This window comes from Chlorocebus sabaeus, chromosome 24 (genome assembly GCF_047675955.1).
Source record: "Chlorocebus sabaeus isolate Y175 chromosome 24, mChlSab1.0.hap1, whole genome shotgun sequence".
In the NCBI taxonomy this organism is placed as follows: Eukaryota; Metazoa; Chordata; class Mammalia; order Primates; family Cercopithecidae; genus Chlorocebus; species Chlorocebus sabaeus.
Window position 1 is genome coordinate 35,953,438 of NC_132927.1, and position 12,207 is coordinate 35,965,644.

The following is a 12,207-nucleotide window of genomic DNA, read 5'->3' on the forward strand; positions in this document are numbered from 1 at the left end:
TCTATATTCTTGATTGATAGTTTAGCCGGGTATCTAATGTTGGAAATTATTTTCTCTCAAATTTTGAAGGCATTGTCTTATAACTTCTATAATGTTGCTGTTAAGAAGTTTGAAATGATTCTGATTTCTAACAGTTTGTGTGAGATCTCATTTTTCTCTCTAGGAGCTTTTAGGATCCTCTCTTTCTATTTTTCCTTCTGAAATTCCACAGTGATATGGCTTAGTCTTTTCTTTTAAATATTGTTTGAGGATTTGCTTGGACATTTAAAAATGGAAATCTATATTCTCTAGTTATAAGAAATATTTTTGTATTATTTCTTTGATAATTTTATTAGTTCTTTAAAAACATGAATATATGGCTATATCTTGATTTATCATTGTCAGGCAGTTTCTGTTTACTTTGTCATATATAGTAGAGGATAATTTAGCATGCTTACTCCCATTCCCACATTCCACACCCACACCCACACCCTCTACATTTCATCCCTAACCTTCCTATAAAGTTATGGTTTTCATTTAAATAAATTGTAACTGTTTAGATCATTATAATAAGGTAAGGATTATTCACTGATTTTTTTCTGTTCTTCTTGTTAGGTAGATATTTGGCATCTCAGAATAGTTTTTAAATTTGCTTACCGTTCTCTCCTTTTCCTCATCTCCTTTTGTTGTTGTTGTTGCTCTATTTTTACAGAGATTTTCTTAACTTTTCTAATAATTTTCCTATTGAATTTTGACATTTGTTATTTATATTTTTAACTTCTGAGAGCTCTTTCTGTTCTCTAATCTTTCTTTCAAGCATCATTTTCTTTTTTCATAAATGCAATATATTTATTTATCTAAGAATATGCTCTTTAAAAGTATGCTTATGCTCTTTGCATTTTCTCTGTTTCCACCAAGTTCTCTTGTTCTTTCCATTTCAGTTTCTTTTTCACACTGGGTGCTTCAGATCTTTGTCTGATCCCATTTAATAGTCCTGGGTGAGCTTCAATATACAGTGATCAGGAAGGAACCAGCCATTTGAGGGGACCATCGAATGCTGGTGCTGTTGTGGGGCTTTTCTCTGAACTGTTCAGTTTCCTTAGAGGAAGAATACATTAGTCTCCTTCCTCAGGTTGGGGTAAGGGATTATGGAAGAGTTCACAACACCATTGGCTGGCAGCATTCATCAAGCTGAGCTCAGAGGGGATCTCAGTGGGGATCTCGGTACAGTACCTGTCTTCTGCTCTCAACCATATCTGATACCTTGCAGTCTGAAGACTTCCGGTCCAGTTTCTTTGCCAGCATTGAGAAGGAGGAGTCACTCAGCTAACTGCACAAGGAGGGGGTTTGACCTGGAGCTCTAATTGCTCTTTATAAAGACTTTTCAACCAACTTTTAGCCCTGTGACTCATCTCAGCTGTCATAGTTTCAGGCGACGCCACTGCCTGTGACTTTACAGCTTTGGGGGAAAGAACTTTTTGCCTACATGGTGCTCTTTTTGGCAGGCTCTTGGTATTTATATTTCTCTTTCTACCTCTATCCAATTACGTCTTCCCAAAATTTGTTGATATTTATTATCAGGTAATAAATAAATAATAAGTCAGCAGATAGCAAATGTCTTATCTCTGCCAGTGTTTTGGTACTTATGGATTTGTATCTTTTTTTTAAAAAAAAAAAAAACCTTTATATACATATTTGGGAGTTTTTTGAGGGAACAAAGATATATGTATATGCTTTATCCATCAGATTTAACTAAAAGCTTTCTGTGTGTGGAGCCCATGCATGCCATTCTCTGTAAGTGTAACTGCTGGCAAGCCAACTTTCCTGCTCTATGTTCCCTTTACTTATTTTCTCCTGTCTTCCCCTCTTTTATCTACTTTCTTCAGCATTTTCTCCCCTTTGTTTACATTAAGAGATTTAGTACTTGTAATGTATTACTTACTTTTATGCTCCGAGTGTTTCTTACATCCTTTACCTGGTACACGAAGGGATAGGAAGAATGGCTGGGAAAGTAGAAAACTGGGAATAGGCCGGGTGCGGTGGCTCACACCTATAATCCCAGCAGTTTGGGAGGCCAAGGTGGACAGATCATGAGGCCAGGAGTTCAAGACCATCTTGACCAACATGGTGAAACCCCATCTCTACTGAAAATACAAAAATTGGCCGGGCATGGTGGCGCACACCTGTAATCCCAGCTACTCAGGAGGCTGAGGCAGGAGAATTGCTTGAACCCAGGAAGTGGAGGTTGCAGTGAGCCGAGATTGCGCCATTGCACTCCAGCCTGGGCAACAGAGCGAGACTCCATCTCAAAAAAAAAAAAAAAAAAAAGCAAGTAAGAGACCTATGTATTGTAAGTCTGGGTAAAAGTAGTAAGAGGCCAAGAAAACCTACTTAAGTTGACTAAATGAAAACCTGACAAGAAAGTGGAAAATCATCTGAGGAGTGGGAACCAGGTTAATTACCCATGTGTTATTATTACAACATTCTTACATTTTAAAAAATCCACCCTCCTTGGCAATAATCACTATTCACTTTTGAATTTTTTTTATTCTACATTTATATACACTGGAGTTCCATATGAATGTACCATTTTGACACAGGCGATTTTAATTCCTATCCCCATATTCGTCTTTGCTAACCAGTAGACAATTTTTCTTCCCATTCTAATCCTTTCTGTAACTTTTGGTCCTGGCCTTCTGATTCCCATGTGTCTTCTTTCATCATCTAGAAGATACAAATTCTGGAAGTTGTTCCCACTAAAAGACCTAGGCAGATTCCTTAGATAATGACCCTCTATTCCCCAAATGCAATACAAGACTCAAAATCCAAAAAGATGATTCTGGGCCAGGCACAGCACTTTGGGAGGCCAAGGCAGAAGGCTCTCCTAAGCCCAGGAGTTTGAGATTAGCCTGGGCAACATAGTGAGACCCTGTGTGTTTTTGGTTTTGTTTTTTTTAAAAAAAGGATTCTGGATATATAAACTTTGGACCTTGGGCACAGGGTTGAATGATTACATCCAATTTTTTGTGGAAAAAATAATTATTTTTATATTAAACATACATGATTATACTATGTAATGTAATTAAAAATATGCATACTTTCAGACATATTTCACATCCTCCACTAACTCCCAGATCTGAGACAAGCTCTTACCTATCTGTGCCTTAGGAGGAAGTTAGTGAAAACAAATCTGAGGAGTGCTTACTCAATAAATGGTTAAAATCATAGCAGGAAAAGAGATATAATTTGCAAATTCATGGTAAGAAATAGAAAAAAATTCCACGTGGTAGCAAACAAATGAATTAGTTCTACCTTTCCCAAGTATAGAGAGAAAGAAAATAATATAGTAAAGGACTAAGTCTTAAATAGTTTTTAAAAGAGAAAAGGAAAATTTTGACAATAGCAACAGTAAGATTGTAGTGTGAAGGAGAAATTAGTAGGTGAAGCAAAAACTAGAGAGCAGAGAGCTAAAGGTAATGGGGAAAGTTCGGTGAGCTTCACCATTGGCTTGCAACTGATGAGCTGCCTTGTGTTAAAAGATGACAGTGAAATCCTTACCTGGGATTGAGTTTAATTACTAAATGCTTCATATGTACCTGTAATAGCATTACTGAGCTCTTCTAACTTTCTTTTTTTCTCTTTATACTCTTGTTCTGCCACCTGAAGTTGTGGAAGACACTCAACTAGTTCTTCTTGCTTTTCTTTGTTAATTTGTGTTTCCTTAACAAATATTTCCTTTAAAGAAAATAAAACCAATTGAGAAATATAATTTTGGATAATTCACACAACAATTTAAAGTAGAATGTAAGTTTTTTGAGGGGAAGAGTTTCACCTGTCTTGGTCTCCTATCCTGAGGTACATAGAAAGATATATGGCATATACTAATCTTTTAATAAATATTTGCTCCCTGACTCACTGACACTCTGACAATCCACAGAGTGAGGAGATTAGATTCAATTGGTTCTCTAAAGATCCCTTCTGCTTTAAACCTCTTCTGCCATATCTCTATGAACACTACCATGTATACAGCCCAAAACCATATCTGAGAAAATTTCCTTCGGTAATATTTTACCAAAAAGAGGTAGATAAACAGAATACACTTCTAAGAAATGCTGGATGTGAGAAATGGGAAGAGGATAGAAGTAATTGGATATAACGTTAAAATAAATGGGTAAAAAGTGCCCAAAGCAAAACATGAAGATGCCTGCTTACTTATTGAAACTCAAGTTTTGTTTAGTTTCAAATGGAATAATAGTTGGACCTTTCTTAGCAAATCAGAATGGATTTTAAATGGTGACTAATGCAGAGACCACCAGCTGATGTTTAATATTTGTTCTCTTCTCCTTCAATATTAGGGCTCCTGAGTTTCAGCTGAGCACATGGCTTCTGGCTAGAGTGTGGTTTCCAGGCTTCCCTTGCGGGTGGGCGTGACCAAGGAGTTTGTGAATGGAAGTCATTTGTGCCACTTCTGGGCTCTGCTCCTGCAACAGGAACAGCTGTGTGCTCCCCTGGTCCTTTCCTCCCTCCCCTGGCCAGAGGAGAATGAGAATGGAAGCAACTCCTTGACACACAGATGTTAGGCTCATGCTGAGAATGGCAGAGCCACCCTGCCAGCCCTGGACCCCTTCCCAATGGCCTGGACTGGGAAAGAGAAACAAACATCTCTCTTGCTATAATGACCCCTTTGAGCATTTTCTCGACTAGATGTTCAGACTCAAAAAACTTGATTAGGCTACACTTGACCCAGTTTACTCTTAAAAACTTTCAGTTTTAGTTTTCATTTTTGCCCAAGTCGTATGCACACATAATTGGAAGGAAATGCTAAATTTTAGCAGGGCAGTGCCAGGCATGCTTTCCTATTGGGAGGTGTCTGCACAAAGACAGCAGACCAGTGGCTTCATCTAAAGTGATACTTAGATGCAAGAGAGAGAGAGAGAGAGACAGAGACTCACAGAGGTGGGGTTATAGCCTCCCTGGCTTAGAAACCCCATGTTCACACAGGAACTAGTATCTCTTGGACACACCTTCCAGGTTTCAAAGGGCATACCCACTTAAGAGAGCCACCAAACCCAGGGAAGCCCAATGCCACAGTTTCCCGTGGGTTATTTTTCCAGTCAAGATGCAGCATACAAATCAGGAGTCATTGTTATACAAGCAATGTTGCTTCATAATACAGCTGATATTCTACCTTCATCAGGCTATTAGGGGAAGGAGCCAGGAAGTTAACTCAGGGCCAGTTTCCCAATAAAAAAAGGAAAGAGGGTTGTTAACCCTTTTCACATCTTGCTTATGCTCACTGTGTTTTAGTATATCTTTGATAGAATAGTTTTCTTGCACCTTAACTAATACACTGATATGCTGGCTGATGTGTCTCCTCCCAAATTGCCATTAGCATCCTTATGAATAAATACAAAGAAGCTAAAATGCATAGAAAAATACCATAATTCAAAAATATCATAATGCAGAAGCAGGAGTACATTTCTCCAGACTTCAACATTTAGGCAGGTTGAGTTAAGAAACTCAATCCAGCCAGGCGCGGTGGCTCGTAATCCAAACGCTTTGGGAGGCTGAGGCGGGCAGATCATGAGGTCAGGAGATCGAGACTATCCTGGCTAACATGGTGAAACCCTGTCTCTACCAAAAGTACAAAAAAATCAGCCGGGCGTGGTGGCATGCACCTGTAGTCCCAGCTACTCGGAGGCTGAGGCAGGAGAATCGCTTGAACCCAGGAGGCGGAGGTTGCAGTGAGCCGAGATCGCACCACTGCACTCCAGCCTGGGCAACAGAGTGAGACCCCGTCTCAAAAAAAAAAAAAAAAAAAAAGAAACTCAATCCTGTATTATCCATATTATGTTTTTTAAAAAAGAATAGTCTGTAAATACAAGTTTGTATGTACATGCATTAATTCATCCCCATTGCTTGCCCGCAGCTCAGGTTCCCAGGGCTGCCCTGGGAACCACTGTCTTGTTCTGTGCTCTGAAAGAGACTGTAGGGTACCAGGTTCAGTGTAGCAAGTTGTTGCTTGCCTGTGGGCTCAGGTTGTTGGAGTGGGGCAGCCAGTCAGGTTCACACGGTCTTCAGATCCTTCCATATGCTTTCTCATTGTCTCTGATTCCTGAGCCACATGCATATTTTAGAGGTCAGTGATGACAGGCTCCAGTTTCTGCTGCAGATACCCCATCTCCCTGAAGTTGGAGCGTTGGAAAACAGAGACCAATGCAGATTCCAGTCCACCCCCGCTCATCCTGTGAGTTCCGGTTTGTTTTTGCTTCCATTCACTTCCTGTTGGTCTTTCCATCCCAAGTACCTGCCCTGCTGACTTCCGGCCCCAGCACCAGATGTAAAGCTGACAGTCTCACCAGACTGTGTAACTAGATACCACAGTTGCAGAAGGTCAAGTCCTGTAATAAACCCTTTTTCTGGTGGCTGTGCTTCTCTGATCAAATTCTGACAGATACAGGGCTGTAGGACCCAGAAAAGCGAATGGTCCTTGGCCTGGGCTTGTCCATGCAGTATCAGGATGATGTGAAAATCTGTGGAAAGCTCTTATAGAAGATTTACAATGGAGGGTCTGGGATTGGAGCCAGGCCTATGGAAAAGTCAGTCACAGCACTGCCTTGTTGACAACACATCCCAACACTGGGACGTTTATACTATGAACCAATGACTAATCTAACTACTATTCAGGGCTACTTTCCTTCGAATTTATGGGTTACAGACCCAAATGGTAGTGGGACTTCTCGCTATTCGACCTAATGATTTTGCTTTTCCTCCCCGTGACTTTGGGTTCTGTTGATTTAGAGACACTACTGGGGAAAAAAATGGTTCCACCAGGGGCACGACAAGAGTTTCATAAACCACTACGTGAGGTTGCGTCCTAATTTTGGGCTCCTCATGTCACTGAATCAAAGGCAGAAATGGGATTACAATGTGCCTGAGGTTGTTGGTGGTGATTATCAAGGGGAAATCGGGTTATTGCTATGTAATAACGGTGCACAGGCTGCCACTGGCCTATCCCTTTGTGTGAATTAGGCAGGCAGTGAGCACAGCCTGGCAAGCCGAGCGCAGGCTGGAGACCTGTCTGTAGTGGTTTTGCAGGTGATTTTCTTGGGTTCTGTGATCTACCAGTCATCTCATCTGCCAAGTCTTATGCTTCTATTTTACATATCTTGCCTAATTACACTGTAGAAACTTGAGTAAAAAGTTAAATAGGATCCTTATTCCTTATCCTATTCATGACTCAAAGGGGATTGCCCTCATTGTTTTACCAGTAGGTATGATGGTAAAATTATAAAAAATATCTGAGATGCTGACCGCTTCTTAACACCTCTTTGGTTACCATTTTGGTTCAAGCCACTTTCATTCTAACTTGGGTTATTGCTTTAGCTCCCTAATTGTTCTTCCTGTGTCCACCCTTTTGTTTCCTAAATTCTACTCAACAAAGAAGCTAGAGTGATCCTATTTAAAGGAAAAACTCAGATTATTTCAGCCCTCCACTCAGAACCCTCCAATGGCTTTCTAGCCCAGACAGAGCAAAGGACAAAGTACTTCTGATGGCCTATAAGGGTGTGCCTGATGCTCCACTTGGATCTCCCCTTGAGGGTGGACTCGCCACACCATTGTGAGGAATGTGTTTAGTTCACACCTCCAATAGTTGGCTCCTTCAGGGTAAGCTCAGCTATCTAGCTAGTATCATGCTCCTTTGGGACAGTCCCCAGTCAATGACTAAGCAAGGAGGTGATACAAGGATGCAGCCAGCCATTTCTGCCCAAGCCAGGCCTCTTCTAACAGGCAATCCTTGCTCCGGCGCTCCCCAGAGGTTACGTAATGGCCTGACAGCTTTCCCTGCCCAATCTTGTCACAGATACTTCTCCCTAATAAACCTTATCAGTCCTAATTCCATCTCAGCATCTGCTTCCTGAAGATGACTCCCACCACTCCTGGCACTCCCAGCTCTTATTCAGCAACCCCACCCCCTTGTGATTCCTTAGATAGGAGGGTCCTGCCTCAGGCCCTTCCTGCCTAGCATGCCCTCTGCCTGGAGCCATCTCCTGCAGACATCTGCAGGGCACCCTTCTTCATATTCAGGGCTGGACCCTTCTCTGACTACCCCTATTTACAACAACACACACACCATATCATGTGCACTCTCCCTGTCCCACTTTCCTGCTTGATTTTTCTCTATGGCATTTATAACCATCTAATATACTACTTGTTCTACTTGTTTCTCTCATTTATTTTCATTCTCCTGTGTTAGATAGTAAGCTCCATAAAGGCAGAGTTTTTGCCTGTTTTGCAGCATTTAGAAGAATGCCAGGCACCTAGACTAATGCTTTCCACCCCGCCTCCTCTACCCTCTCACCCCTTTTCTTCTAACATTGTAGTCATTTGTGTCATGCTTTCTTTCCTTTGTTTGTTCTCTGAGTTGCGGGGTTTCTGTTTCACCTCTTCCTATTTTCTGGCCATCACCTTCTGACATCTCTTCCCTAAGTTCCTACATTTCCATACTAATAATTTTCCTTTGTACTGCTATTAAATTATTTTTTTAAATTCATAGAAAAATGTTTGATCATAGTTTTTTGTTTGTTTGTTTGTTTTTGAGGCGGAGTCTCACTGTCGCCCAGGCTGGAGTGCAGTGGTGCGATCTCGGCTCACTGCAATCTCTGCCTGCTGGGTTCAAGTAATTCTCTGCCTCAGCCTCCCTAGTAGCTGGGATTACAGGCGCGTGCCACCACGCCTGGCTAATTTTTTTGTATTTTTAGTAGAGAGAGGGTTTCACTATCTTGGCCAGGCTGGTCTTGAACTCCTGACATCGTGATCCACCCACCTCGGCCTCCCAAAGTGCTAGGATTACCGGCATGAGCCACTGCGCCTGGCCTGATCATAGTTTTTATTTGTTCCATGCCACCATTTTTTCTGAGTGTTCTTATTTGTTGGAAAGTTTTGTTCCTCTTTTCAGTTGTTTTTCTCCTAGTATTTTTGTATGAAAAATGTGACTACTTTCTTTTGGTTACTAATATTATTAATAGAAAGAATTGGTTATCCTTGGGCCAGACATCTGCAGAGGGTTTCTGCAGGATGTGGCAGGATGGGATGGGGTCGGGGAAGACAACTTGGATCAGATAAGACTCTAAACTAGGAAATTTTCGAACTCCCCTGCGGTATGAGACTATTTCCTTCAAATAAAGTCCCTCTTTGGTGTAGCCAAGACCTCTTCTTCCTTTTCAAACCTAATTAAGCTCAGGAAGGCTTCTACCACCATCCCTATTCTCAGCTGCTCTGCTAATGGCTGCCTCCGGGGTAATATCATCGCCTTGAAAAGGTGCATTTTTTTTATTGTGTTTCTGTGGACCTGGCACTTCTGGGTACTTTCCGTGCCTTTTCTCTCCACCTCCCCCAGCATCCATGCCCTGTTCTATCTCAGGTTGGCTTTTGGCAGTTCCCAAGGCAGCATGATACCCTCTTTTTAAGGAGCACGTCTGAGATTGACTTTACTAATCTCCCTTGCCCCAGCTATTTTCAAGCCAGCTCCAAATGGCTTCCTACACAACTCCACCTGTCTCCAAGGCCGTTGCCAACAGTTCTACATAATTTGAAGTGTGATTATTATTATTATTTTTGCTGAAAAAATATTTCTTATTGCTCTGCTTCCTCTTCAGGAAAAGAAGAAAGATCCAAAATAAAATTGTAACCTTTTTCATACTAGAATATTTATTTTACATTTAACTGATTAGAATAGCATGAAATAGTATTCTCCCTCCCCCTCATGTAGTCATTCAAAAGTGTTCTTAGATGCAAAATAAAATTTACCTGATACTTGCTTAACTCTTTGATTAACATTTTTTCTTTGTTAATAAATGCTTTCTCTTCTTCTTTCAATTCTATTGTAAGTTTTTCAATCTGTGCCACAAAGTCATTGATCTCCTTTTCTCTGAGACTGGTCTAATTAGAGAAAAATGAGAATTTGTCATTTCTCTTGTAGTGATCAGCCTTACATTTTCAAATAACCAGGAAATTAATATCTCTTTGCATGAGACCTGCTTCTGATTTCAGTTCATATAATTTCTCAGCAACCACTGAGAGTAATATTTTTTCGTCCAGAAATTAAGTTCTTCACTAAATGATATTTTAATAAATATGACATGAGGAGTGGGGAGGGTAGAGGACAGTGGGTGAGCAGAGGGTAAATATAAAAGCTTAAAAAAATTATACATGCGCTCATATTTTTAGAGGTAATTCCCCTAAAGACTAACCTCAAGTAAGTTTCTGGTTACATGCTTCAAAAGCATATTCTACTGTATTTGCTAATTCTCTCTAGTTAATATACAGCAAATGAATACATTTCCTAAGAAAATTAAATAACTCACTCTAAACATGAAATCAGCAGAAAGCAAAATACTTTTTAATAAGATAGGATTTAATTAAATATTGAAGGAGAATTGCTGATATGCAATGTAGGGGACTAATTCTAAGTTCCTTCAGTTCCCTTACCTCGTTAAGTAATTCAATTCGTCTAGCTTCTGCATTCTGAATCTTTTCTGTAATAGCTTGTATTTCAGCTGTTATCTGAGCTGTCCAACGTGCATGCTTTTTTCTCAAGCAAGCTATTTTCCACTGAGTTATAACACTACAGATTAGAGCAAAAAGAATTGCCATTAAGTTGACATAGCAGTTTACTAAAAAGATGAAGAAATTCAAAGCAAACAAGTTATACTATGACTACACAAAATTGTTGGCACTATTAGTGTTGCAGACTACACACATTGCATGAAAAAGTAAGACAAAACATTAACTTCCTCAATTCTGTCTCTGCAAGTTGCTTCCGAGTAAGAAGTTACATCTGCACGTCCAATAGAACGGTGAACAAACCACATTTGGCAGCTTGCCTCCTTCAGGTAAAGGATAGAAATGAGGAAGGCTTGGGGCAAAGTGGAAAACAAGGCCCAGGCAGAAATAATAATAGAATTATCTAAATTACTGGATGTGCTACTAATAGATTTCAGACTTCTGGGTTCTCAAATTTTTCTCCACCACCACATTAAAAAGCTACATATTTGAAGAATGGTAAAAATGTGCAATTAGGACCAGGCGCGGTGGCTCACACCTGTTAATCCCAGCACTTTGGGAGGCCAAGGCAGGCAGATCACCTGAGGTCAGGAGTTCAAGACCAGCCTGCCCAACATGGAGAAACCCTGTCTCTACTAAAAATACAAAAAAATTAGGCAGATGTGGTGGCACAGGCCTGTAATCCTAGCTACTTGGGAGGCTGAGGCAGTAGAATCACTTGCAATTGGGAGGCAGGGGTTGCAGTGAGCTGAGATTGTGCCATTGTACTCCAGCCTGGGCAACAAGAGCGAAACTCCATTTCAAAAAAAAAGTGCAATTAGAGTCTTTAAGTGCACATTCAATAATAACATTAGCCGGGCACGGTGGCTCATGCCTGTAATCCCAGCACTTTGGGAGGCTGAAGTGGGCAGATCATTTGAGGCCAAGAGTTTCAGACCAGCCTGGCCAACATAGTGAAACCCCGTCTCTACTAAAAATACAAGAATTAGCCGGGCATGATGACACGTGTCTGTAATCCCAGCTACTCAGGAGAATCGCTTGAATCTGGGAAGCGGAGGTTGTGGTGAGCCGAGATTGCTCCACTGCACTCCAGCCTGGGCCCCAGAGTGAGACTCCGTCTCAAAAAAAAAAAAAAAAAAAAAAAAAATTTAACTGGGCGTGGTAGTGCATGCCTGTAGTCCCAGCTAATCTGGTGGCCGAGGCATGAGAATCACTTGAACCTGGAAGGAAGAGGTTGCAGTGTGCCGAGATGGCACCACGGCACTACATCTTGGGCGACAGAGCAAGATTCTCTCTCAAAATAATAATAATAATACTAACAATAACAACAACAATGATAATAAAATACAGCTAAGTATAAGCAAGAGCTTTTTAGCTGCACTGATCTAAATACAGCATTTTAGATGTATCATCTCATTCACATTCACAGCTACTTTATAAGGTAGGTACTGTTATCCTTCCCCACTTTATAGGGATGGGAGCAAAGATAAGTTATTAAATAACTTAGCCTTGGTCACAGAGCTAATAAGGACAGCAACCAAAGCAGGCCATCTGGAGAGCCAGTAGCCTTCACGCCACCTTCCTCTCTTATCACACCTGTCACCTCCCCTACTGGTTCACAAAGAGGCCTGGATGAGCAAAAGGCATTGCACAAATATTAGC

At 40.9% G+C, this 12,207-nt stretch overlaps 1 protein-coding gene across 1 annotated transcript in view; it reads right to left on the minus strand.

Annotated features, from left to right (window-relative positions):
• CCDC175 (coiled-coil domain containing 175) overlaps positions 1 to 12,207 on the minus strand; it is a 60,678-nt gene that overhangs the window by 16,650 nt on the left and 31,821 nt on the right. The window contains exons 12-14 of the mRNA XM_007986827.3: positions 10,471 to 10,606; positions 9,790 to 9,921; positions 3,576 to 3,714 (exon numbers count right to left, since the gene is read on the minus strand). Coding sequence (XP_007985018.3) covers positions 3,576 to 3,714; positions 9,790 to 9,921; positions 10,471 to 10,606 — 407 coding nt within the window. The remainder of the gene's footprint in view (positions 1 to 3,575; positions 3,715 to 9,789; positions 9,922 to 10,470; positions 10,607 to 12,207) is intronic.